General features: G+C 42.7%; 2 protein-coding genes across 2 annotated transcripts in view; one reads left to right on the top strand and one right to left on the bottom strand.

Moving 5' to 3' along the window:
- The first annotated feature begins 633 nt into the window (after window positions 1-633).
- flii (FLII actin remodeling protein) lies at window positions 634-18,013 on the top strand. The gene is made up of 31 exons (XM_061711400.1): window positions 634-742; window positions 2,187-2,297; window positions 4,827-4,898; window positions 4,997-5,077; window positions 5,215-5,462; window positions 5,573-5,676; window positions 5,785-5,960; window positions 6,954-7,111; window positions 7,230-7,314; window positions 8,149-8,296; window positions 8,421-8,551; window positions 9,453-9,560; window positions 9,730-9,834; window positions 9,947-10,126; window positions 10,492-10,574; window positions 10,751-10,825; window positions 10,917-11,000; window positions 11,113-11,284; window positions 11,955-12,062; window positions 12,148-12,339; window positions 12,419-12,517; window positions 12,925-13,014; window positions 13,095-13,234; window positions 13,334-13,604; window positions 13,689-13,843; window positions 13,913-13,973; window positions 14,061-14,189; window positions 15,566-15,672; window positions 15,755-15,860; window positions 15,948-16,013; window positions 16,620-18,013. Exons 1-31 carry the CDS (start codon window positions 680-682, stop codon window positions 16,752-16,754), a joined length of 3,843 nt encoding a protein of 1,280 aa, XP_061567384.1. The 5' UTR covers window positions 634-679; the 3' UTR covers window positions 16,755-18,013.
- Window positions 18,014-18,698: 685 nt separating this feature from the next.
- Window positions 18,699-26,609, bottom strand: part of llgl1 (LLGL scribble cell polarity complex component 1) — a 40,861-nt gene continuing 32,950 nt past the window's right edge. Inside the window, exons 19-24 of the mRNA XM_061711342.1 lie at window positions 26,488-26,560; window positions 26,167-26,281; window positions 24,680-24,735; window positions 22,096-22,231; window positions 21,931-22,013; window positions 18,699-20,300 (exon numbers count right to left, since the gene is read on the bottom strand). Of these exons, the coding sequence (XP_061567326.1) occupies window positions 21,935-22,013; window positions 22,096-22,231; window positions 24,680-24,735; window positions 26,167-26,281; window positions 26,488-26,560 (459 nt within the window). The 3' untranslated portion in view covers window positions 18,699-20,300; window positions 21,931-21,934. The remainder of the gene's footprint in view (window positions 20,301-21,930; window positions 22,014-22,095; window positions 22,232-24,679; window positions 24,736-26,166; window positions 26,282-26,487; window positions 26,561-26,609) is intronic.

Genomic DNA, 26,609 nt, shown 5'->3' with positions numbered 1-26,609 from the left:
ACAGGCGCTCAGCGTGTGCGGTAATACATTATGGCCGCCAGAGGGCGCGCCACTGATTCCTGACACGAAATGAACTGCTGAGGAAGAGATTTTTTAAAAATACCCCCAAAAAATTGTCCAAATGCAATTTTTTGGGTCTCAAATATGTCTTTGCATTCAAACACTTTTTTCTTTGATTGAAATTTTTTTTTTATTGAAGTGATTTTTTTTCATTGAAAATATTTTTTTTCTTTTTGAAGCAACTTCTTTTTTGATTAAATCATAAAGACACAAATGTCCTACCCATAATATGGCCCAAACACAAAAAAACACTACTTCAATCAAAAAAGTTGCTTCAAACAAAAAAACTTCACTTCTATCAAAGAAAACATTTCCAATCAAAGAAAAACAGTATTCAAATGCATTGTTTGAGTCTCAAATATTTTTTTGCATTCAAACACTTTTTTTCTTTGATTCAAATCATTTTTTTTTGATTGAAGTGAATTTTTTTTAAATTGAAAATATATTTTTTGATTGAAGCAATCTTTTTTTGTTTGAATAATTAAGACACAAATCTACCTAGAGGAGGCGGTAGTGAGCTCGAGAGGGCGGTGGCTGGTCGGTGTTGGAAACAAACGAAGAAGAAGCTCCGTCTCCTGCACAGCGCTGTCAGCGGAGCAGCTGACACAACTGGTCAGAAATGGCTGCCACCGGAGTCCTTCCCTTCATCAGGGGGGTCGATCTCAGTGGAAACGACTTCAAAGTAAGGATTTATAAACCTTTTTCACCCGTTTCCTAACTGCGTATTCGTAGCCGCTGCCAAAATTATCCATATCCTGCCTGAGACTCACTTAGTTTCCAGCACTAGAGCGGTGAATAACAGCATCGCAGCTGCGGGCGCTGGGCGTTAGCCAGTAGTCAGAAAGTGGCAGCCAGGACCGGCCTGTACCATAAATGTTGTCAAAGGCCTCTGCTGGGGGTGTTTATTTAACACTGGGGACTGTAAGATTATTATCAGTATAATTTGGGGTGTGTAAATACTTCCAGTATCTCGTAGCTTGGCCAGCTTAGCTTCACTTCTGCTAACTTTGTCTGGTCAAAAGCACAAGGTATGAGTCAGGACTGATGTCATCGTTCACTCAAATAAGGAGGGCAAGAGGAAGTTCCACTACACGTTTTTTCCTTCTTGTTCATTAAAAAAAATGTCTAGATATATTTATTTATTTTTGATGATTGTAGAAACTCAGTGTTGTCATGATTCTAGTAGGTTCTGACAACTGTGTTGTGTTGGGAACCCAGGGAGACGCGACACCGGTGTAGCGGCGAATGTTGTGACCCTCACAGAGTCAGTTCAGTCATCTCAGCTTATCAGCCATATCATGTTTTTATCATGATTTATCCACTTTTTTTTGTTTGGGTTTTTTAAATAATATGTTTGTCATGGCGAAAATCCTGCTCTGTTGCATTTAGGTGTCCCGCAGACAAAATAAATAAATTATAACCTAGGAATTTCTTCCTGCTGAGGGACACAATTGACCAATTACCCTGATTATACAGATATACAATTTGAATTAATACCAGTACTTGTGGTACCTCCATGTTTTCAACACCAATGCAAATGCAACACTTATGCAAACATTTTAGTATAAAAAAAATGCACTAAGTTAAACCACAACTGGGTCACTGATTCTGTTGGATCCCAGAATTTGGCTCCACATCTGGTAAATTACTTTTTGTCTGCGTGCACTCTAATAATAGACCTGCAGTATCATTATAAAAGCTATTTAAAAAAAATGCTGCCTAAACAACTTCTTTATCTCATAGTGAGTCTGTACCTGATGTCGCACATCAATCTTCAGCCTGTTATGGTTTACATATATGCTCTGTCATAAATCTCTGTAGTTTTTCACTTTAATCTTCATTCTCAACAATAATTTAAAAATAGACTTGATATCATAGTTGACCAAACTTGTACAGAGCTTGAGTATATTTATAGCTCTTTCTGTTTTCTCAAGATAGAAATTCAGTTTGTCAGTATTTATAGCTATTAAGCAGTGCTGAACATTTCATTTTTGTTGTTGTAGTAGATGTAGAATTTTCTCTCAAGTATCTAAAAAGCTCTTTCATGCAGAATTTAAAAATGTGGGACATTTTAGAAGCAAATTCCACAGTATTGTTTTCATATTCTCCTGCGTCTGTCTTTGCAGGGAGGGTATTTCCCTGAGCATGTCAAGTGTATGAGCAGCCTTCGATGGCTGAAGCTGAACAGAACCGGACTTTGTTACCTCCCAGAGGAGCTGGCCTCCCTCCAGAAGTTGGTAAGACAATTGAGCTGATTTCCTCACTAGCTGATGTTTACATGGAGAAATGAATGCATGGCATTAGTTCATCTGCGGGCAGTAAAGCAGTGCGCTGGTCAGCGCTGTGGCCTCACAGACAGAAGGTTCCTGGCTGAAACGTGCTGGTCGGCTTGAGCCTCTGTGTTCAGTTCTTATGCTCTTCCTGTGTCTGCCTGGGCTGGACGGTGGACTTATCACTGGTGCTGGTGATGAAGAGGGTTTTTTCTGTCTGATGTCAAAGTTAAGTTACATTTGTCATTAAAAAAACAAAACGAATCAGACAACCTTCCTTTACTGAGGCAGTCAGCTTGACTATAGATCCTAGATAAAGATGCTGCTTCATAAAAAACTGATTTATTTTAGCATTGTCTCTAATAAAGTCCACACATTAGGCTATTCAAGATGATCTCATTTTGAGAAAAAAAAATATTAACAAATGCATTATGTTCCTTTTTAATGACATGTTCTTGGCTTGCTAAAGCCCCCTTGAAACCATCTGGACTCCAGAGGAGTCCGGCTTCTCCAGGATCCTCTGCGCCAGTTTTTTGTGTGTTATGTGATTTCCAAAACTAGTGAGACTCTCGTTTAATCATTCTTGTAGATGACCTGCATATCCCGTACAGGTAAATGGGAAAACAAAAAACATATTCCTTTTAATTTGTATTGAACAATTAGTAGTTAGTAATACCATGACATTGTATTCCAGTAAACTAATATAATAAATATTTGGGTACATTTAGTTCATATTAGTAGTCAGATGTGCATACTCTTTCTACGGTCACTGGATTAACAACTGTCATGCTTTTGCCTTCACTCTCTCTGATGGGACGATAATGCAGCCCTTCTAGTAAACATTTGAAGGTCACAGAGAAATCACGATAAGTGCGAGCAGACTTGCTGTAACAAGTTTAGCTTATCACAGTTTGCAGTATGATGTAAGTGGGTGGAAATGGACATCTGCCCTGAGTGGATCCTGTCTCCAGTCAGATAATTCTGTTTGGTGACATCTGAGCTTTGATCTGAGTGATGCAGGCAACACAAAAGCTTTTTCATTTTGAAATATCAACTTTGATTTAATTTGATGGAATGTTTGATTACTTTTAGGTCTCCCATCCCGGCTATTGGCACAAATGAACTTAAGTAACGTTGGCTCAACAAAGGAAACTGTCTTATAAAGAAAACACGCAACAACTACATTTGTTTTCTTTACGAGACTGTAATGCATAAAAGCCCAAAGAGCTACTGTGGGCACCGTTTCCGAGGTGACTATTGTCTGTTTGTACAGCAGGACTTTGCAGATAAAAATTGACCATTGTGAAAGCTGGGCTTGGTGGTATGGGCGGAAAATAAAATCTCAGATTGTGTTGAGTACCATATCCTGTTTTTGATTTCATTTACTTGGGGGGAAAAGTGCAGTCTCAACTTGAATAAATCATTTATTATTAAAAAAATGAATAGTAATGCAGAAGAAGTGTTGTATCTGGGGATGAACCGGGCTTTCTGACTGTAAACAAGTACTATAGTTTTAGTGACATGAAACACCCCTGCAGTTGTAATATCTCCCCCCAGAACTACTTCCTGTATGGGATGCTGTGAGGAGATGGTGCAGCAGGTGTTTGAGAGCTGCCGCTGTCTTGTGCAGCTAACACACTCCACTCGGCTGTTTGTTAACATTTAAGACAAATTAGGTGTGCTGCTACCTTTCAGGTTTGAAATTAAGGATTTGGGATTTTTCAATTAAAGGTTGCTCAAGATAATTGTTCTGGGTTTTGGTGTGCTGATTAGCCAATTATAATTGAACATGAAATGAGATGAGATTTGCCTCTTTTCTCCTCTTTTACTGCTTCTTTCTTTGACATATTTTAAGCACACATAAAAGTGTGGTTCTTTTTCTTGGGAAACTGGGGTTACCTGTACTTCATTACTACATCCATCATAGTCTAAGACTCATCATACATGGAAATGTCTGGAAATAATATTCTTGACGTCATGCTCGATGTTAAAGCTATTGTATGGATCAAATGCCAATTTTTTAACAGATAGAGGAAGAATATTAGAAGAAGGTTCATGCGTCAGCCCCCCTGCACCTCTGGTGGTACAGATGAGGCCTGCTGAACTGTTCCCACTCATTGTCCATGTATTGTCAACACTGTTTTTTTCAACACAACCTGTGGTCAGAAGTGGTATTGCTACGTAGTTTAGGTAGAGTTAAGTTGGACAATATAATGATCAACTGTAGAAATGTTGCAGCGTATAGAAGCCTCCAAGTAAAAAAGGATGGAAAAGATAATGAGTTAAGAACAATCAAGTGCAAAAGATCCTTTGTGCTGCTTTAAATAATGGAAGATAAAGAACTGGATGGTGGAAAGAGTCAGTGTTTTAAAGGAAGGAGTGACCTATGTTTATTATGCATTTAAGTGGAAAACTTGTGTTCATTTGATAGTTTTTTTTTTTTTATTGTTTGTGGACTGTATTAGATTAAGACCAATAATTTTTCTCCATTTTTAGGAACATCTTTCAGTGAGTCACAACAGTCTGACCACCTTACATGGAGAGCTTTCCAGCTTACCAAACCTGCGGGTAACTGACACACATGCAGTCAATAGTCGGCTATTATTCCCTTTTGTGCCGATGGAAGTGTTGTGTTTGTGTACTAAAGAGTGTGATCATGTTTGCAGGCGGTGGTAGCCAGAGCCAACAACCTGAAAAACTCTGGAGTCCCAGATGACATCTTTCTGCTTGATGACCTGTCTGTGCTGGTAAATGATCAGCACACACACTTGAAAGATTTGCCTTATTGTCAAATATATAGATGTGATATTTATGAAAATGTCTTCAGATGGTGATTTTAACTGAAAACCACCTGTTTGATTGTATTTACCTTCTTTCCACTCAGGATCTGAGCTACAATCAGCTGACAGAGATCCCCCGGGAACTGGAGAACAGCAGGAACATGCTGGTCCTGAATCTGAGCCACAACGGCATCGATTCCATCCCCAACCAGCTGTTCATCAACCTGACAGACCTGCTGTATCTGGACCTGAGCGACAACAAGCTGGACAGCCTCCCGCCTCAGATGAGACGCCTGGTGCACCTGCAGACTCTCATTCTCAACAACAACCCCCTGATGCATGCCCAGCTGCGGTAAACACACTCACCGTTACTTTCCTGTTAACCTCTTTGCACCTTCGTACAAACATCTGAAATCAAACACAGATCCTAACATGCTCTGACTGTTGTGTGCATCTGAGCAGCCAGCTTCCAGCCATGGTAGCGCTGCAGACCCTTCACCTGAGGAACACCCAGAGGACCCAGAGCAACATGCCGACCAGCCTGGAGGGACTGACGCTTTTAGCCGGTAACCCTCAACACACATCCCACTGTCTGCCACCCGGAATTATCGGTTTAATTTTTCCTGTTTTCCCATCATCATCATCTTTTTTCCTCTTCTCTCTCTCTCCCCCAGATGTCGATCTTTCATGTAATGACCTTACTCGGGTGCCGGAGTGCCTCTATTCCCTCGGGAGTCTGAAGAGACTCAACCTGAGCAGTAATCAGATTTCTGAACTGTCCCTGTGCATCGATCAATGGACTCAGCTGGAAACACTTAACCTGAGTCGCAACCAGCTCACCTCACTGCCTGTAAGACCCACGCAGACGCCTCATCAGGCCTTTATTATTATTATTCTGATTATTAAGGCCCGAGCACTTACAGTGCGAAGGCCCTATTGTATCTGTAGGAATTGTTGTTATCCTCGTTTTTATTTTTATCATTTTTCTTCCGACGAAAGGAGGGCCTTTTTGCCCCCCTAAACGTGCCCCAAAAGTCACCAAATTTTGCACACAAGCCAGGCCTGGCGAAAAATTTGCTATTTAATGATTTGCATTAATGGGCGTGGCCTAATGGCTCAACAGCGCCCCCTAGAAAACTTTGTGCCTAATACGGTTTGACGTACATGCACAAAAATCGGTACACACCTGTATCATGGCCCAACTTAAAGAAAACCGAACCGAAACCGAACAGGAAGTCGGCCATTTTGAATTAATCGTGTCATTTTGGCGCAATTTATGCCACTTCTTCTGCCGTTAATACGGCCCGACCGTAACCCAGGTGTGTTATACATCAAAATGTGCATCACAAATGCACATTTTTTTTCTCAGTCAAAAGCGTTACCGTGGCGATGATAGACGCCAAAAAGCGCGCCCCCCCTTCATCTGATTGGTCCATATTTGATAGTTCCTACTTTCAGCCATAACTTTTGAATGGTTTGACATAAGGAGTCGTGGGCGGTGTCATCGGACTCGGTTTTGAGTCCTTGATCATAATTGGTGCAAATTAGCCCCGCCCCTTCTTTTGATTGGTCGATATTTGATAGTTCCTTTTTTCTGCCATAACCATTGAATGGTTTGACATAAGAGTCGTGGGTGGTGTCATAGAACATGGTTTTGAGTCCTTGACCTTTATTGGTGAAAATTGCATGCGTGAGGGCCCGTTCATTGCTGTTTGCAGCTTTAATTATTATTATTATTATTATTACTGCTTATTTGTAGCTTACATGTTTGTGAGATGATGTAGCTGAAGTGAAAACAGAACAACATACAACTTTTAATTACTGCTTTTGTGTCTCCAACCAGTCTGCCATCTGCAAGCTGTCCAAATTAAAGAAACTGTATGTCAATTCTAACAAACTGGACTTTGATGGGGTTCCACCAGGCGTGGGCAAACTCGCCAGCCTCACCGAGTTCATGGCTGCAAATAACAACCTGGAACTAATTCCAGAGGGACTCTGCAGGTGAGAGACAGATTCTTTTTTTTCCCCTGCTGAAGAGTCACTATCGATGACACATTTTGTCCTCACCTGAAAATGAAACAACAGTCGCTGAACTTGTGGGGTTTCTGTTGTCGTTCAGGTGTGGCAAACTCAAGAAGCTCGTCCTGAATAAAAACCGCCTGGTGACTCTGCCCGAGGCCATTCACTTCCTCACAGACCTGGAGGTACGACACGCAGAACGACTCGTAGAACAAGTTTCAGGAACTTTCAGGAGCAGAACTTTGGTTAGATCAGTGTACTGCTAAATTAATGAAGGTTTCATTCCTTGGCTATTAATGAAAATTAGTGGAACTTTGATGAAACCTTCACCGTAACTGAAGAAAGTGAAATATTCTTTGAATATAAAAACCACCACTATAACATTAACAAGAAGATGTGTAATAATAGTCATATTTGAGTTATGTAATGAAACTGATTTGCAAATCTCATAAACCCATATTTTGTTAAAATACACCAAAAAAAAGTGTTGAAAAGTGAGTAACATTCTTATAATAATTAAAGAGAGACATTTCTGAACTGTAGGGTCTGTTGTAACTGAGCTGTGGTTTAGTGAAGACGACTGTGTTCCTGGGTCGTGTTTACAGATGACTTCCTCTCTGCTTGCAGATCAGCAGAACTCAGCCCGTCTTTACCTCTCAGAAACCGCTTCCCTGAGAGGCTTTTTGTCTTGATTATGTTGCTGACATGTTGCCAACTAACTTTAATTAATTACAAGATATTCTTCCTGGTGTTCTCTATATTCTGTTGTAAATAAATGAATGTTTTTTGTTTTTTTAGATTTTTAAACTGGCGCCTTCTTTTTTTTGTTATTTTGAAGTTTACATGGTGGTGTAACATTTTTAGAATCAGGGTTCTGTACGAGGGGGAAAAACCTTTTAGTCCTATTATAATTAAACAGTTATTTTTGAACCAAGTACATGTCTAGAATTAAAATTCTCTTTAAAAAGATGTTTAGAGAGAAAAATGACACCGGGGAACTCTTTGATTCCCCCCTGTAGGTATTGGATGTACGTGAGAACCCAAACCTGGTGATGCCTCCAAAGCCAGTGGACCGAGGAGCCGAGTGGTACAACATCGACTTCTCCCTCCAGAACCAGCTGCGCCTGGCCGGAGCGTCGCCTGCTACTGTGGCGGCTGCAGGGGGAGGTGAGCCGTGTGTTGGGGAATTTATTTATAAAAACAACCTTTTTTTTTACCTTAAGTACAACTTCTGTAAGTGTGTACTTTGGGTGTAATGCAAGTTGCACTTTACATGTGTGTCTGTGTGCAGGAGCCAGCCCCAGAGATCACTTGGCGAGGAAGATGAGGTTAAGGAGGAGGAAGGATTGTTCTCAGGACGATCAAGCAAAGCAGGTCCTGAAGGGCATGAGTGACGTTGCACAAGAGAAGAAGAACATGGAGGTAATTAAACGATAAAAGGAATCATGTAAGATGTGTTTATAAAGTTCTGAGACTTCACTTCTAAAGAAAAGGAGTCTGGGTTTAAGCTAAATGCCTGGACTTTTTATTTTTATTCATTCAAGCAGTAAAATACCAGTTTTAATTTAATCTGAAGAAATATTTGACTGAGCTCTGAGTCACTGACTCTTGCAGCCTCCTATCCCCGCTACCAGAGAAGAACAGCAGAACTAACTGTGGACTTCTGTCCTGGTTGTCATGGTGATGTAAAACCATTGCTGTGCGTCACTTCACATCAATGACTCACATCTCCTGTGCAGCCAGGGATCCGGCTCACTGAGCTCCGGTGGACGCCACGGCAGAGGCCAAGCAACAGCAGATCTTTTCCACCAAGAGCAAAACTAAATTAGCAACAAAAGCACGGTTGAGACTTTCCTACACTTCTAAGTTTGTCCCAGACACTTGTCCGATGGCTCAAAGGTGGCAATAAAATGTAGACGTGTTAGTGCAGCACCAATGGAGAGGGATCACACAGCTGTGATCACGTGTGAGCAACACACTGGGGCGTTCATGCCAAACACAGTTAGAGGTGTGTGCAACACTGGTCACCAGCCGTCATCTTTGACCATAATACGTTCTAGTTTGACACAGAACTGGATGATTTCTCTCTCAGGAAGGTTGAGCATCTTTGTAAATCTGTAAAAGTACCATAATCAGGATGGGCTGACCTGTCAGTGACTGCCCAGCCTGTTACAGGAGACCTGGCTTTGAAAGGAATTCTGTTTTTTGTTTTTTTTTCCTTGAAAAATGAAAGCATTTTATATTGATTTGAAAAAATTGCAGCAAAACATGGAAATGTTTTTTCAGGTAGAAGAAATCACAAAGAAATCTGCTTGTTTTGCAGGAGAACGGAGACTTAAAATATGGAGATTTAAAAATTCGCCGATGGGACAAGAGTCTAGAGAAACCTCAGCTGGATTACTCTGAGTTCTACATGGAGGACGTGGGACAGGTAATGTGTCTGTTCCAGACGCTACTGCTTCAGAAGATGTTAGTTTACAAGTGATGAGAACATGTTCCTCTCTGCAACCTGTTTGTTTTGTTTGTTTTTGTCATGAAACCTACCAGGTTACTGCAAGGTTATGTTCAGATCTCTTGAAGTGGCGTGTTGTCTTCTGCAGGTGCCGGGTGTAGCAGTGTGGCAGATAGAGAACTTCATTCCTGTGCAGGTGGATGAAACTTTCCATGGCAAGTTCTATGAAGCTGACTGTTACATCATCCTCAAGGTACCGCCTCCAATCTGTCACAGGATGCACGTTTATTTGTATATACAATCGTTGGTATACTTGTATATTTTTCCTTCACGATTCCATCCGTGTCCGTCTTTCACGCGGTTAGACGTTCCTGGATGATAACGGAGCATTAAACTGGGAGATCTACTACTGGATCGGTCAGGAGGCCACTCTCGACAAGAAAGCTGGCTCCGCCATTCACGCTGTCAACCTCCGAAACTGCCTGGGAGCGGAGTGCAGGACGATCCGGGAAGAGATGGGAGACGAGAGCGAAGAGTTCAGCGCCGTACGTAGAAGCTTAATTCACCTGGCACATCATTTCACATCCTGCAAAAACTAAATGTAACAATCTCTAATGTAGCAGTAAATGCAAAAGGCTGATGGAGGAATAAGAGTTCAGAACTCGTGTGTATTTTATTTTAATATGCTCAAGACTTCAGAAAATATAAAAAGCACATGTTTAGGAAAAGTCAAGGAGCCACAGACCTGTAGCTTTTGTTTTTAAAGTTATTCACATGATAAAACCCCAAACCGGCCACGAGACCGCCTCGGCGGTTCTCATGTTAAAATACATTTCATACAACCTTAACTTGTTATCTTGTGACTGAGTGAGCTGCTTCGGACTGTTGACAGTTTTTCTCTTGTGTGCAGGTATTTAATAATGAGATTTCCTACATCGAGGGAGGAACAGCCAGTGGATTTTACACTGTGGAAGACACAAATTACCCTGTCAGGTAGGCTGAACTGTGTTGAGCTTTACTCCTTCAGTCTTGGGGAATGTAGTTAGTGTCTGTAGTGTCTAGTATCTGTCAGGCTTGTTGTGTCAGTTTCTTGATCCGTTTGGCAGATTGCTGTTTGTCTGGTGTGAAAACATCTTTATCCCGTTTTAATTCTCTCCCGTGTTTATCAGATTTTACAGAGTCTACGGCAAGAAAAACATCAGACTGGAGTCTGTTCCCGTCAAGGCCTCCTCCCTCGACCCCCGGTGAGTCTGACTTTACTTCCTTATCTTCCTCTCTCTCTTCCTAAATCACTGAACTCATGGTGTCCAAACAATGTGACTTGTTTTCTGGCAGCTACGTGTTCCTGCTGGATACAGGGTTGGAAATCTTCATCTGGAGAGGAGCCAACGCCACTCTGGCAGGCACGACGAAGGCCAGGTAACACACCAGACCACTTCCTGTCTGTGTTAGAAAACTACTTGTTAAAGTTTATACCATCCATAAACGCAGTGAAACAACAGTTTTTATATTTGATCTTGTTATCCTCCAGGTTATTTGCTGAAAAGATCAATAAGAATGAGCGTAAAGGGAAGGCAGAGCTTGTAACCCTGGGTCAGAACCAGGAGCCTCCGGGCTTCTGGGAGGTGCTGGGAGGACAACCGGAGGAGATCAGGAAGCACGTACCCGACGATTTCTCCCCCGTCAGACCCAAGCTTTACAAAGTAAGGGTTTCTCTAAATTACTTTGTAGTGGATTACATATTTAAACTATGCAGGAATTGCCGGTATGCATCATTTACTTTAACCTTTTGTGGGATCTGAAAGACTTGCCATGAATAACTGGATGTTTTTGGCAGTAAAAAGGCAACAGAAGGTGTAGAGCAGACTTTAGGAGAGACTAAATGGATGCTGGCCCAGTTGCAGGGACTTGCTATTAAAATACGCAATGCAAAAACTCAAAATCTTAACAAGAATATTTGTCTTATTTCTAGTTAAAATGTCTCATTTTCTGTCAAAAAAATCTCATTAATCTCACTTAAAACAAGACTCATCACTGAAAAAAACAACAATTTTCACTTAAAATAAGTAGAAAAAAAAAAAACAATAAGTAGAAAAATCTGCCAGTGGAACAAGATTTTTTTGCTTGTAATGAGAAGATAAATCTTGTCCCACTGGCAGATTTTCCTACTTATTTCAAGTGAAATTTTACTTGAAACATGTGAAAATTGTTTTAAGTGTAATGAGATTTTTGACAAAAAATGAGACATTTTAACTAGAAATAAGACAAATATTCCTGGTAAGATTTTGAGTTTTTGCAGTGAGGCATCCGAGCGACTGACACCCAGGAACATGTGGCGCTTCTAAACAGGAAATCTGTTTCGTACTCGTGTAGGTGGGCCTGGGTCTCGGCTACCTTGAGCTGCCTCAGATTAACTACAAGCTGTCGGTCGAGCACAAAGACCACAAGGTCAAGCTGGACACCCTGCCGGAGCTCAGACTGGTATGTTTGATCATCAGAACAGGAGAAAGCAGCTGTGTGTTTGTGTCCGTCTGCATCACCGTCTCTCTTTCCTCTCTCTCCACAGCTGCAGTCTCTGTTGGACACCAAAGGCGTTTACCTGCTGGACTGCTGGTCGGACGTCTTCATCTGGATCGGGAAGAAGTCCCCCCGTCTCGTCCGAGCTGCAGCCTTGAAACTGGGCCAGGAGATCTGCTCCATGCTGCACCGGCCCAAACACGCCTGCGTCACCCGCAACCTGGAGGGGACGGAGAGCCAGGTAACCTTTCCCAGCGAAACACGGCTCTGCAGCTGCAGCCGTGAAACCCCCGTATTCAACCTTTTCCCTTCATCCTCAGGTGTTCAAATCCAAGTTTAAGAACTGGGATGACGTACTGAAGGTGGACTACACCAGAGCTGCCGAGACGGTGCAACAGACCGATAACCTGCAGGGCAAGGTGAGTGAGAGTCGGAGTAATAAAGTTATAAGAGCAGGCTCAAGTGTTTTCTGATTGGTCCAACTCGTGGAGTCATGCCGATGGGCGGAGCTAATTGCTCTTGAATGCACACAATACCTTTTTTATGAGTAATCAATGCTATGTTTTCAAGGTTTACCTACAAAAAAAACCAGAAGAAAGCTTTCCCACCAACCTGAAAACCCAGTGTTTTGAGGAAAATACAACATGATTACTTTTTTTTTGTTTTGTTTTCTTCAACCTTCTAGCTATGTCTGAGATAACTGCAGTATTATTATAATCAATTAAAGTCAGAAAAGGCATTAAAGGATAATGGCGCCATTATTAACTGGCCTGTAGCTTGTAGAAATACACATTTGTGTGACGTTGATCTGTGTTCTCTCTCACAGGTGAAGAAGGATGCGGAGCAGAAAGACCAGATGAAAGCCGACCTGACGGCGCTCTTCCTCCCCAGGCAGCCGGCCATGCCCCTCACTGAGGTACCGCCGCCATTCCCATCCTGGATTATTTTGACCGGGTTAAGTGCGCCACTAAAACACTCCTCTTCTTGCGTGCGTAGGCCGAGCAGCTGACGGAGGAGTGGAACGAGGACCTGGATGGCATGGAAGGATTCGTGCTGGAGGGAAAGAAGTTTGCCCGCTTGCCCGAAGAGGAGTTTGGACACTTCTTCACGCAGGACTGCTACGTCTTCCTCTGCAGGTGCACATCTGTTTCTGTACCTGACATCTGGAATTAAGAGGCAGTTAAGTACCGCGTCATAGTCCAAGCTGTTTTGTTTTTTTTACTCAAATCTTTTAGATACTGGGTGCCAGTGGAGTATGAGGACGATGACGACGAGAAGAAGGAGAAGAAAGAGGGTGAAGGTGGCAGAGGAGGAAGAGGAGGAGGAGGAGCAGGAGCAGGGGGAGGAGGAGGAGGTGATGACGAGGAGGACGACAAACAGCCCGAGGAGGATTTCCAGTGTGTGGTGTATTTCTGGCAGGGCAGGCAGGCCTCCAACATGGGCTGGCTCACCTTCACCTTCTCCCTGCAGAAGAAGTTCGAGAGTCTTTTCCCTGGAAAACTGAAGGCAAAGAGACATTTTTTTCTGTTCAGCTTCTGGAATCTTCTCTGTGTCGGGCTGTGCTGAGCTGACGTCTGCTTTGCCCTTCAGGTGGTCCGGATGACCCAGCAGCAGGAAAACCTCAAGTTCCTGTCGCATTTCAAGAGGAAGTTCATCATCCACAAGGGGAAGCGGAAGCTGAAGTCGGACTCGGCCCAGCCGTCGCTCTACCAGATCCGAACCAACGGCAGCGCGCTCTGCACCAGGTACGCTCCTACTGATCTCTGCTGCCCCGAATGTCTGAGTGTTGGCTCATCCTGCATCTTCTGCCTCAGGACCATCCAGATCGCTACGGATTCAGGAAACCTCAACTCAGAGTTCTGCTTCATACTCAAGGTTTGGATACCTGAAACGGTGCCAGTAAAGCCGATCTGTGACGACTCAGACTTGTCGGGGCTGAACGATGCTTTGCGTTTCCCGCAGGTACCGTTTGAGAGCACGGACAATCAGGGCATCGTTTACAGCTGGGTGGGCCGCGCCGCCGACCCCGACGAGGCCAAGCTGGCCGAGGACGTCATGAACTCCATGTTTGATGACACGTACAGCAAACAGGTGAGACTTCACCGCCACCAGTTTAACCGTTGAACTGAAACTTCTCATCAGGCCCTTTTTTTTTTTTTAACTTAGTTTTTATTTCAGTATCAGCAACTTGTACATTCCTTTACATACAAATCATCTACCTTTTTACATTTATTCCATCTGTACCCAAATACTAGTTTGCACCATTTAATTAGCAAAGCAATAAAGATAAGAGCGAGACACAGAAGGAGAGGAAAATAAAAATAAATAAATAAGCAAAGTATATAAAAATAATAAATATGAAAAAATAAATTAAAAAAAAAAGGATGGGGTGGGTGAGGGTATTAGAGTGTGTGTGTGTGTGTGTGTGTGTGTGTGTGTGTGTGTGTGTGTGTGTGTGTGTGTGCGTGTGCATGAGTGTGTCTTGTGTATTACTTAGAATGTGTAGAAGAGTCCATTCACTGCGTTAACAGAAACATGGCAGGGCTCCACCTTTTAAGAAAAACACTTTTCTGGAGTCTAAGAGAGTATGTTATCTGCTCCATCTGAAAGATTTCCCCATACTTTTTCAGTCCACATGTTGTATGTTGGGGTCAGATTTTAACCACTTAATAGTGATGCACTTAATTGCTGTTGTCAGTAATATCTGTAAGAGATATGTTTTACCTCTACCCTCAATTCCTTCTGGTATCACACCTAGTGTTGCCACCGTCGGATCTTTTATGAGATCTTGATTAAATTCTACTGAAAGGGCCACAAACACATCTTCCCAATATGTATTTAATTTTGAGCATGTCCAGAATACCGGTATGTGAGTATGGTTGCCAGTTTGCCTCATCGGGTCCTTTTTGAGGAGGATTTTCCCTCCAAAGCTCCAGGAGTTTGTGCGTGTAGCGTAAAGGTGCGGGTATGGTTCTGCGTCACACACACGCAGAGCACACGGCGCACCCGTGACGCCGTCACGAATCGTTCAGAGTTCTCCGTCTCTCCATTTGGTCGCTGTGCAGTACCCCCCGCGGCCACTAGTTAGCGATCTTTTTCTGAATGGTTTATCCGACTTTTTCCGGTCACAGTAAATCAAAGAAATAAGGACAACTATTGTGCAAAAAACAAAAACAAAAAAAATCACATATAAACGAAGAAAAAAGCCCTGGAAGTTCACTACTGATTCAAACCGGAAACCGGAAATGCTTCGCTTTCAAACGAACCAATCACAGCCCTCTCGGTCTGCGTGTGGTCGGCGTCTCCTCGACGCGTAGTTACAATTTTCGGGAGGTGCACGTCAGTGACGGCGCATGTGACGGCGTGTCCTCTGCGTGTACAAAAACCACACGCCGTAGGCACGGCGTCGTTTTGACGCAGAACCATAATTCAGCCTTAACTTGTCGCATCATTAAAATGTCTCTCAGGTAATTAATGAGGGGGAGGAGCCGGAGAACTTCTTCTGGGTGGGGATTGGCTCCCAGAAACAGTACGATGAAGATGCAGATTACATGAAGCACGCTCGGCTCTTCAGGTGAGAGCTTCATCACATCCTCACGCCTCAGACGCTCCGGCAGCTGTCTGGACATCCGTAACCTTTCCCACTCGTCCCTCAGGTGCTCCAACGAGAAGGGATATTTCTCCGTGTCGGAGAAGTGCTCGGACTTCTGTCAGGACGACTTGGCCGACGATGACATCATGCTGCTGGACAACGGCAAAGAGGTGACGGAGTGTGTCTGTGACGGCGGGCTGACGGGTCGTGTGATGTCCTGTCGTGTGATTCAGTTTTTATTTTCCTCCCTCTCTCAGGTGTATATGTGGGTCGGCACCCAGACCAGCCAGGTGGAGATCAAACTCAGCCTTAAAGCCTGCCAGGTGAACAGCAGAAACATCAGTTTAGGTCAGAGGTCGGCAACCCGCGGCTCTAGAGCCGCCCTAGTGGCTCCTTGGAGCTTTTTCAAAAATGTTTGACCTTTTTTTTTTTTTCTTCTTTTTTTGCTTTTCTTTTTTCTCTTTTTCTCTTTTTTTTTCCCTTTTTTTTTAAAATCTTGACATTTAAACTTTTCTCGTCATTTCGACTTTTCTCGTCATTTCGACTTTTCGACTTTTTTCTCGACCTTTCTCGTCATTTCGACTTTTCGACTTTTTTCTCGACATTTCGACTTTTTTCTCGACATTGTACTTCAACATTAATCTCGACATTTCGACTTTTTTCTCGACTTTTCGACTTTTTTCTCGACATTTCGACTTTTTTCTCGACATTGTACTTCAACATTGATCTCGACATTTCGACTTTTTTCTCGACCGTTTGCCATTTGCCTTCATTCTAAGGCTTATACAAGACTTTTTTGCGGCTCCAGACATATTTGTTTTTTGTTCAACATTCTCTTTCAACATTTTGGGTTGCCGACCCCTGGTTTAGGTAGACCTGTGTTTATCTCCCCCGCTGTACCAACCCGTGTCCTCCTCCTCCCCGTCCAGGTTTACATCCAGCACGTTCGCTCTAAAGAGACCGAACAGCCCAGGAAGCTGCGTCTGGTGAGGAAGGGAAACGAGCCTCACTGCTTCACCCGCTGCTTCCACGCCTGGGGCGCCTTCAAGACTCCGCCTTCTTAGTCCAAACTCTGCAAATCACACGCACGCACACGTCATATCAATTTGCTGCCAAAAAGATAAGGATGTCTAAGCTTAGCCCTGCGTCGCCTGAGAATCTGTCCCTCTGTCCCATCCAGCTCTTAGATCTTAATCCGGACAGACTCACCAGCTGATAAATGCTGACTGACTGCAGCAATATACCATCTCGCAGGCCTAAATATATCTGCTGAAAGAGAGAAGAGAATCATCTTTTCACATAAAAATAAGTCAGGAGCATACAGAGAATTTATAAAAACTAAGGGAAACTACGTCTCCCAACATATCCATGGTTTTTTGCTGCTTTCACGTGTTCTGCGCTCCACGTCTCCAGTGGACGGGCCTCACTACTATAAACAAGTCTCCATCCTTGGTGCCATTTATGCAGCTTAAAGGGAAGCAGTTAGAGGCGACTTTTGATGTTTGTTCTTTTTTTTTAACAGTTTCTGTTAGTTTTATCATTGAGGGACTGGACAAAGAACATTGCTGTAATTGTTTTTGCCGAAGAATGTCAGTTTACAAATGTATATTTTGGTGGAATGTGTCTCCCCGTGCGTCTCCCCACGAGGCTTCCCTTCTGCTCCCCGGTCCGTGCCGTCACTGCTTTCCTTTCGAGCGCTGCGACCGCAAGAGGAAACTCGATGGGAGACCGTTTCTGTCAAGCGGTTCTCGTGTCAGACGGTTATCGTTTTAACGATGAGAAAGTGTGATGGTTGCATTTATTTGTCCAAAGAAATCCTGTGGAGGTCTGAGTGCAAGTTTTACATGCGGGACAGAAGTTTGAATGTGCAATCGGAGCCTGGGATGTTTCCGACACAGATTCTGTTACGGGCTGCACTTGACTTATCAGGATGTTTGTTTCGGGAGATGATAATAAAGCACAACATCTTTTCTGTTTAAACGTTTTAGTCGGACGGATCAGAGCGCATTAATGGGAGATCACATCAGACTCGTCTTCATTAGCGCAGGGACTTGTGCTTTTGCTGATGGTAGCTCAGTTCCACCAGTATAATCTTAAATAACCGCAGCGCTTGTGATCATGTGACCTGAGCAGCGAGCAGGCATCAGTTGCATTCACACTTGGCTGCAGCATGTATCGTTTTTATTTCTTTGTGTGGGGGTGAACCGTATGCCTGAGAGTGAGTCTTGCACACATCTGTGTATATTTGAATATGTGCACAAGCTCCTAATGCCACCTGCAGATGCTTTATTTATGTATTTTATATATAAAAATAAAAAGTCACATCACATTTTCATCTGGTCCTCGTCCATGTGTAGAACTCTGACTTCTTGTAAACTGCTGATGTGTTACATCAATTCTTTTTACTTTGTTACTTTTGATGCTTTACCAATTGTTCCCAAACTACCTTAAAAATCTTTTCAAAGTGAGTTACTTGAAGAAATATTCCAGTTTGGAATTGAAAGTGTATTTGGCATTTTTCTGGAATTAAGAGTTAAAACAAAACATTTCTAATTTTATCATAGGACAAATATTCAGTCAAATGGAGCTGGATGTTCACAGCAGTCTAGAAATCATCTGTGTGCAGGTGATGGAGCAACAAACATTTTAGTCCTCAGTCTTTAATTTATTCTCATTTTCTAAATCTAAAAGTTCCCACAATTTTGCAGCACTGTACTGAGGAACTTGTTAAATTTCTAATGGCGAGCCTGACGCATCATTAACTCTTAAATCACAAATGGATCCGTGGCTCAGATGACGTGCTGCAGATCTGAGTCAACAATGAATCAGGTTTGATAGATGACAAAACCTGAAGATGATGTAAGCATGGTCTTAGTTACCATGCAGTACATAGAACGGCAAGCAGAGCTTTCGACCGGGTTTTGACCAAAACATGTCATTTTAGGAAATTATGGCAACTTTTGAAAATGCAATGACATCATGCCTCCAAACAAAACAAGTACAAAATCTTTGAGTAAATACATTTTATTGACAATTCATCAGCCAAGAATGCTAAATGACTTAATTAACAAATTTCTACATGTGAAACTGAATGACAAACAAGACATTCATCTCAGTTGTGGGATTAAAAAGCTAAGTCGTGCTGGCTGTAGCATGAAAGGGTTAATTCTGCAGGTCCACCCGAACACCAAGATGTGGACACTAAAGTAAATCAATATGATTCCTACCTGTTGAGGCTACATTAGTTAGTGAGGTCCTTTTAAGTTTTCGGTGGGGATCAATAAGCTCATTTTCAGGCTCTCGCCGGCTTCCTGCTGCAAACCTGTCACTCCCGTACTGGAAAACTTCAAAACTGGGTTCCAAACTCTACGTGTCGGCGACATTGCCGACGATGCTCCATTTCTACCCGACTTTTCTTACCTTGCAACACTTTCCTGAGTCCTGTCTAGATTTCTGCGTGAGAAGATGAAACTAGGAGAGGGAGGAGTCGTGTGGGGACTCCTTTCTGCACATTCAAACTGCTTTTTCTGAGTTTATTTTCATTAAATCCTGGGTTTTTAAAAATCAAGCTTGAGCAGAAAATGATGATGGAACGACTTTAAGCTGTGCAGACGGGCTGCCGCGGCTCGCACGCCACCTGGTCCCAAAGATGCCTGGTTTCAGAGCGGACACTGAGGCTCTGCCGCACGAGATCAGCCCGTGCATGTTGCACGGATTAAAAACAAAAAGAAAAATGTCAGTACCACCCTGTCTCTTCCTCTCCAGGTGGTGGTTCCCTTTTAAGTCACAGTGTGATATTCTTTCCTCTTCTCTGTCATTAAAATATCTATACTTTCTCAAACAGCCATATAAAACATATTCAATAGAGCAACAATCTGTATTACAAAACACCTTCATTGTTCCAGTACTCTGTTTTTCTTTTAAACCAGCCAGAGATTCTCTTACCCTTGTGGTGATGTGCTGTTGTTACACCCAGACGAGCCATCAGCGGTCTTTGCTGGTGCCTAAAGGAGTAGTAAAGATGCTACGACTTTCAAGATACTTCATTTGCTCGTCTTTCTTTCTTCCTTCAACACTACATCGTTTGCTTAAAGTCACATGAGAATGACTCATGCCACGTTGACATGAATAGAATCCATCACGTCCACAAGTGTGCAGCAGAAATCAAGAAGCGCGTTTGGATCACCAGTTCCAACTCTGCGCAAACCTCACGCAGTGTAGCACCAAACTGTGGGAGCCAGAATAAAAAGAAAAAGAAGAAAGTGACAGTAAAGGAAGTCTGCCCTCCCGAGGGCTGGGCCACAGTCACTGGGCTGAACGCAGCAGCATCAGCGCCGAGCGCACGCCACGCTGGGCTCTGCTCGCTGGACTTTCCACATCTCCGCACAGAGAGGCGATGGCGGGTTTTCAAAGCGGATACAGATCAAAAGTTTAGTGTTTTTGTTTGTCTTCATCCAGCGGGAGGATTCACGTCGGACTTTCCTCACAGCTTGTGCTAGGCTGACAGAAGAGGTACGAGTGCTGGCTGCGGGGGCTCCACGGTGGACTGATGGGAGATGTTTGTGGTCCAGCACTGAAATCCGGTCCATCAAAACCAGCCGAGCCCCTCCCTGAAACAAATCCAGCAGACACAAATCAGAAAAGTGGTCAGCGTCGCTGTAGCTCGTCTACTGCTGCCCATTCTGATGTGAAACACAGCATAACATGAATGACTCAGACACCAAACCTGTATGTATGTATGTATGCATGAATGCATGTATGCATGCATGTATGCATGCATGCATGTATGTAGGACTGTCTCAGAAAATTAGAATATTGTGATAAAGTTCTTTATTTTCTGTAATACAATTAAAAAAACAAAAATGTCATACATTCTGGATTCATTACAAATCAACTGAAATATTGCACGCCTTTTATTATTTTAATATTGCTGATTATGGCTTACAGCTTAAGATTCCCAGAATATTCAAATTTTTTGAGATAGGATATGTGAGTTATCTTAAGCTGTAAGCCATGATCAGCAATATTAAAAGGCTTGCAATATTTCAGTTGATTTGTAATGAATCCAGAATGTATGACATTTACGTTTTTGTAATTGGATTACAGAAAATCACAATATTCTAATTTTCTGAGACAGTCCTTTATATAAATACTTGGAAGCAGTATCTCTAGTTTCAGAAGGCTATATTTAAAAGAGTTAATTAAACTCTTTAGTTCATTCAAAGAGCCCAATTTGTAACCTGCAGGCCAATAGGAGGCAGTACTATGAACAAATTTAAGTTTTTACCCATATCTTGAGTTATAACTTGACTATCCATTTATTCGTGGGTAACTATTGCTGTGAACCCAACTGCAACCTCATGATCGACGCTCGTGGTTTGATTTGTAGGTTCATGTTTTTCAAACTAACCATTTCCTGCTTTCAGCCAGGTTTTACATTCTTCATACATAAAAAGAAAATTCATCATTTTTTTGGGTTTGTCTTAATCAAATAATCCTGAACACATTGAATCTTTAAAACTGTGTGTTATTAATAGAAGAATATACATTTTGATTATGTTATTTATACGGTAAAGTGTTGGTCTTTGTAGGATGTCACCGGTGTTTTTCAGTACAACCACCAGAGGGAGGCAGAGAGCTAAAGTCTAAATTACACACTTCTTACAAACCATATGAAGCTTCTCTATTTCCCTGACTTTCAGCTCTGGTGATAACCTCTTGCGATCCAGTAGGCTCCATTTGATATCTCCACAAGAAAAGCTCCTCCACCCCCTTATCCGAGCGCTGCAGATAACCCCGCCATCTAAGCTCATCTATGGAGTAACTCATAGAGTTACAGAAACTGTTTCGTAAGGAGGGACACGCTGAAAGTTGGTTCATTGCAGCTTGCTCAGAAAGTTGAACAGTTGCGCAAAAGGATCTCTGGGTTAACTAAACAAACAGTTCATGATGATGAAATGTTTTATCTGAGCAGAATCAAACACTGGATGTGTTTGGTCAGAAAAATTGGTTTTCAGGCTTCTCAAAGACACAGTGTGGAGCTGGTCGCAGGAATGCAGCGCTCAGACAGAACCGCTCTTTGAAGTCTGCACATTTTTGGATGAGCTCCATTAGAAACAGGTGTGTGTGTCTGAGCAACATCAAGCTCACGCGTCTGCTCACACTGCAGAGTTTGCGTAGCCACGAAGAGGAAACGGAGGCTTATTTTTTAAGTTACCTACAGTTACCTGCGTTTCTCACCTGTTCAGTTGATGAGGATGCCAGTCGATCGTCCTTCCTCCTCTTTCATGTTCTTCAGATTATTCTCCGCCTCGTCCACAGTACTACGGGACAGAAATATATGACTTCTTGCCCTCAAAGATAATAAAAAGCCAGGATAAGACTTGAAACCACGCGTGTGCGTACGTTAGGAAGTCCCTGACGTCCTCCACGGTGAGCTCTCCGGTGGAGTCCAGGGTGAGGTCAGCACAGCTGAGGGGGGAGTCCAGCGGGCTGTCCAGGATGGGAGAGGACAGGCTGCTGGGAGGCTCCGACGTTTGCCCTGCCACACAAAAACAGAGCTTTATTTCACACACGTGAGTAACTGTGGTGTAGCAGGAGGACTGACAAAACTGTTTGAAACTGCAACAAGGTGATTAAATGTAATAAATCTGAACAAAGACAGGAAACTGTGAAGACACTGTGTCATGTACAGATTAGCTCATCACTTCAGTCGAGACTGAAACCTCTTTTAGACAAATAATTCATGTAGCGGCCTCAGGGATGAATCCTTCACAAAGCCTGGTCCATTTTTCTTATAAACGGCCCCCTCCGGGGTTATTTTAATGTAAAGGTCTTTAAAAAAAAGCTTGTTCTTTTTAATGTGGTTTCTTTTAGCCAAGGTTTTACTGAAATCTATGTCGTTTTTAATCTATAAGCAGACTACAAATTTACCAATTTTCCCTAAAAGCCTCGAGCCCAGACAATTGGTAAATGACGGGGTAGAACAAGGAGCAGGTTCTAAGACGAGCTCGTGGGACTGAACCTCTCCGGTTTCCCTGCGTTACTTTAAGCAGTTTGGACGAATGGTTCCTGAGGAAAACATCCACACACACTCCTGAATGTCCAGACGTGGACACGTGTGTTGGTGCTCTTAAACCTCGCTGGAACGGTTCTCCCCGGCCTCCTGAAAACTAATTAAACTAAAAGCAGTTCTCCCACACAAACCTGCTTCCACTATGACAATAAAGAGCAGAAAAAGAAAGGATTCATTATTGATTTTACGAGGAAATGCTAAAATAGTCTGGACACATTTGCTGGTACTAATAAAACTGATCAGAGATTAGCACTAATGCTTCAGACTAGGTGTTTAACCCTCATTAGTATCCCAGATGTCGTCAATACTTTTATGAGCCAGTTATGGTGCTGAACGTGCACCAGAGAAAGCAAAGGAGAATTTTGAAGCGTGTTAAATGTAAAGGATTAGGCCTGTGTTGAAAAAAATCAATTTTCTGATTCTAAATCGATTCTCATATTAACTCCTAAAAATCGATTTGTATGTCTAAAGATCGATTTCTTTTTATTCAATTTTTTTTTTTCTCTCCATCAATACATTTTTGCCTGATGAACTTTAATCCCAGTAGTCCCTGTAGTTTTGAAAACTCCTGAACTAAATTAACTTTTCTTTAGAGAAAATGCTGGACATTTCAGCTTAAATTTCTAAATGTTATATTAGTTCAATGAAGTTCATATTATCTATATTTACTATAGCTTGTTTAGTTTCTCTGTTATCGGACACGGTTTGTCATGAAATACCTGAAAAATGCCGGGTGCTTCATGTCCAGCTGTGTGTCTGGTGACAGAATAAATCAGACAAGCTAAAATAATTTGTTTACTGCTTGAGCTGTTGCAATTTCTTTCTTTTTTTGCACTTTAAATGGATATTGAAATGCCTATTTGAGTTATTCATTTCTTAGTTATTTCACAATAATTATTGTGAAATTATTATTTCAATAGTTATTTTACAGTCATATAATCCAGGCAACACTAACCCAAATCAATATCGAATCGGATTGAATCAAATGGTGATAATTGATATTGAATCTTAAGAATCGGATCGATACACAGCTCTATAAAGGATAGTTAACATGGTTTCATGTTCCTGTGCTAACAGTATCCAGTGTCACAAGATGAGGCTTCAAGGAAAAATGCGACGTTGGGTTGATCAGGACAAATTACACATACCGGTAACAGCAATAGTAATCCCACTACAGGTGGTACATGGATGAGCTTCAGGCGCCATGTGTGATACTACGTGTGGGCAAACGGGCCGCTTCGTTGCCACCAGCATCCACTCGTGTTAAGAAAGGCGATACGATGGTGTCCTGCACTGGTACGAGCGGTCTGAGCAGCAGTCACCTGGTCTGAGCCGTTACGCTTACAAACCATGGACAAAAGAAGCAGAAGAAAGCACGACAGCACGACGATGAGCCTGAAAGTCGGTGGGAGAACGTCCTTCAGACTGATGAGACTAGAGTGGTGCTTTTTGGAAATTTTCATAAAAAAAAAAAAAAGATGAAAAATTAGAGCTAAACTATTTTCAAAGCTACACTTCCTTTAGACAGTGAAGCCTGTCAGGTGGAGTTTATGTTTGTTTTTTTTCTATCTTTGTGTCGGAGCTTCAAACACTCATTAATTCACAGAAAAACAAAGACACTGCAGCGCTCTTACTCCTGCATGGAAGTCGTTAATAACCGAGTGCGGGGAGAAATACCGAGCGGTCTCCACAACAACCGCTGCTCTCTGCCAGGAGGGAGGAGTCTGCCTGGAGAGGCAACTGGGGCATGCTGAATGGTTGCCATAGCGACCAGAGGGGGACCACTGAGAGGCTTGGTCGGGGTTTGAAGAGGTTCATGGAGTGATGAAGAGGGATAGTAGACAGAGGAGGACATTTAAAGAAGAGCAAGGAACAACAAGGGGGAGGAGAGAACAAGTGTGTGCTCACACATACCTTCAGCCTGGTTCTTGTGGGTGCCGTTGGCCTGCGGCTGCGTCGTCGTACCGTCGCTGTGGAAACACAAGAGTGGACGGGATTTACTTTGGCAGCAGACAAAAAATTATAATAAACCAGTAACAGCACAAGTTTACTTAGAGCACCGTAGGGCTGCTGATTACATGAGGGGAAACAACAGATTTAGAGGTTTCATGGTGGGACCAGGAGTGTGTGACAGATGACAGCGCTGCTCTCTGCTGGAACCAGCTCTCCCCGCAAGATTAAGATCCCTTGCCTTCCCTAATGCTGCTTTACATCTAGATTGCAGGGGGGCATCTCATGATGCACTAGTCTTTCTTCTCTCCCATCTTCTTGTTTACATACATCATCGTTTTAGTGTACACTGTATCCCTCTTTCCTGTCATCTCACACTCCTGAACCTGTCAGGCAGAAGGCCTGGATGGAGGATATTTTGCCCCAGTAATAACTGGGATCAACTATTTTATGCCACTAATGTAATGATAATAAAAGTCAGGCCAGCAGACTCTCAAACAGCGGTGGATGTTTCCCTCTTCAACGAATTCAGGCATCACAATCCCCCCCTCACACCTTTAACACTGAGTATTTGGTTCATTAAAGTCACGTAAACCAAGCAGAGTAAATGTACCCGAGAAGATGAAACATCCAAATAAAGTCCTACACACAAAACCAGTCCAAAAGTTGGAAAGTTTTCTTCCTTAACTGCTCATCTTCATTTTGTAATGTGAGACAGATCTGGACTGCATGGAGGCCAGTCGAGCACACTAACACCTCATCTATGAAACAAGTCCAGAACGACGCCTGTGATCGTCCCGGTTAAATAACCACGGACATAACTAGGAACGATGTCACCTTAAAGGTGACATGCGTTTCCAGATATCCAGAATTCGCCTCTGTGGTCCAGTCAGGTCACACGTCACAGGCAGTGATCGACCGTTACAGATCCTGGACTGTCAGTGTTTGGCACGTGGAAGAAAAAGTCAGTTTCCCATCAAAAGCAAGCGGAAGACTAGACTTGTATGACCAGAGAACAGTATCCTCCTCCATACATAAGTTCAGTCAGGCTTTGTGCAATAAGGTTTTCTTCTACTCAGGGGTATTGTGTAATAGGTTTTCTGGGAACTGGGAATTGATGTGTGTTAACTGTAGTAAGGTTTGATTGTATATGTGGGTAAAGACTCCGGGGTTATGTTTCTATGTTTATTGGAGTGTGATTGTCGCCTGTGCCTCTCGTGTCCAAGACAAATTTCTCCTAAGGGAGAAAATAAAGATTCATCTTAATCTTAATACATACACAATCCTGACACCTTCACCAGCAGGCATTATCACTGTAACCTCATTGATGATTTACTATTTTTGTTGCATTAAATTTTGTTTGCACATATTTGGGAAAAAAAAAGGGAAAGCCAAAACTAAAAAAAGGCTATTTAGAAACCTTTTCTCTACTCTATCGATCAGTTTGTTACCTGGCAAAGGTGGTGTCTAGTGATCGGTCCAGCTGAACAGTGCAGAGCGGCTCGGTCACGACCTTGGCAGACAGGGAGAACCTCTCGTACTCTGACGGAGAGATCAGGTAAAAACCTGCAGAGAAGAACAGCACATCAAACACTAAATCTTGTCGACAGGTCGACTTTCTACATCCACCTGAATTGCTCTGAAAAGTTTCTATAAAGCGTGGAAGTGTCATAGTGTTAGTGGCATTTAGTTGTGAAATGTGCTCTTTTCAATCCACTCATTTTGTGGATGTCACAGAAAACAGTTTGAAAACAGTCTGAAACTCTCCTCACCCTGTCCGTTCTTGGTAAACACACAGGACGCGATACCGCTGATGTCCTCCTTGCGTATGCAGTCGTAACGTACCTACAGATAAAACACGAGCTGTGAGCAGATCTGAGAATGCAGTTAAAAA

This window comes from Cololabis saira, chromosome 21 (assembly GCF_033807715.1).
Source record: "Cololabis saira isolate AMF1-May2022 chromosome 21, fColSai1.1, whole genome shotgun sequence".
In the NCBI taxonomy this organism is placed as follows: domain Eukaryota; kingdom Metazoa; phylum Chordata; class Actinopteri; order Beloniformes; family Belonidae; genus Cololabis; species Cololabis saira.
This window is presented reverse-complemented; position numbering and strand designations above follow the sequence as displayed.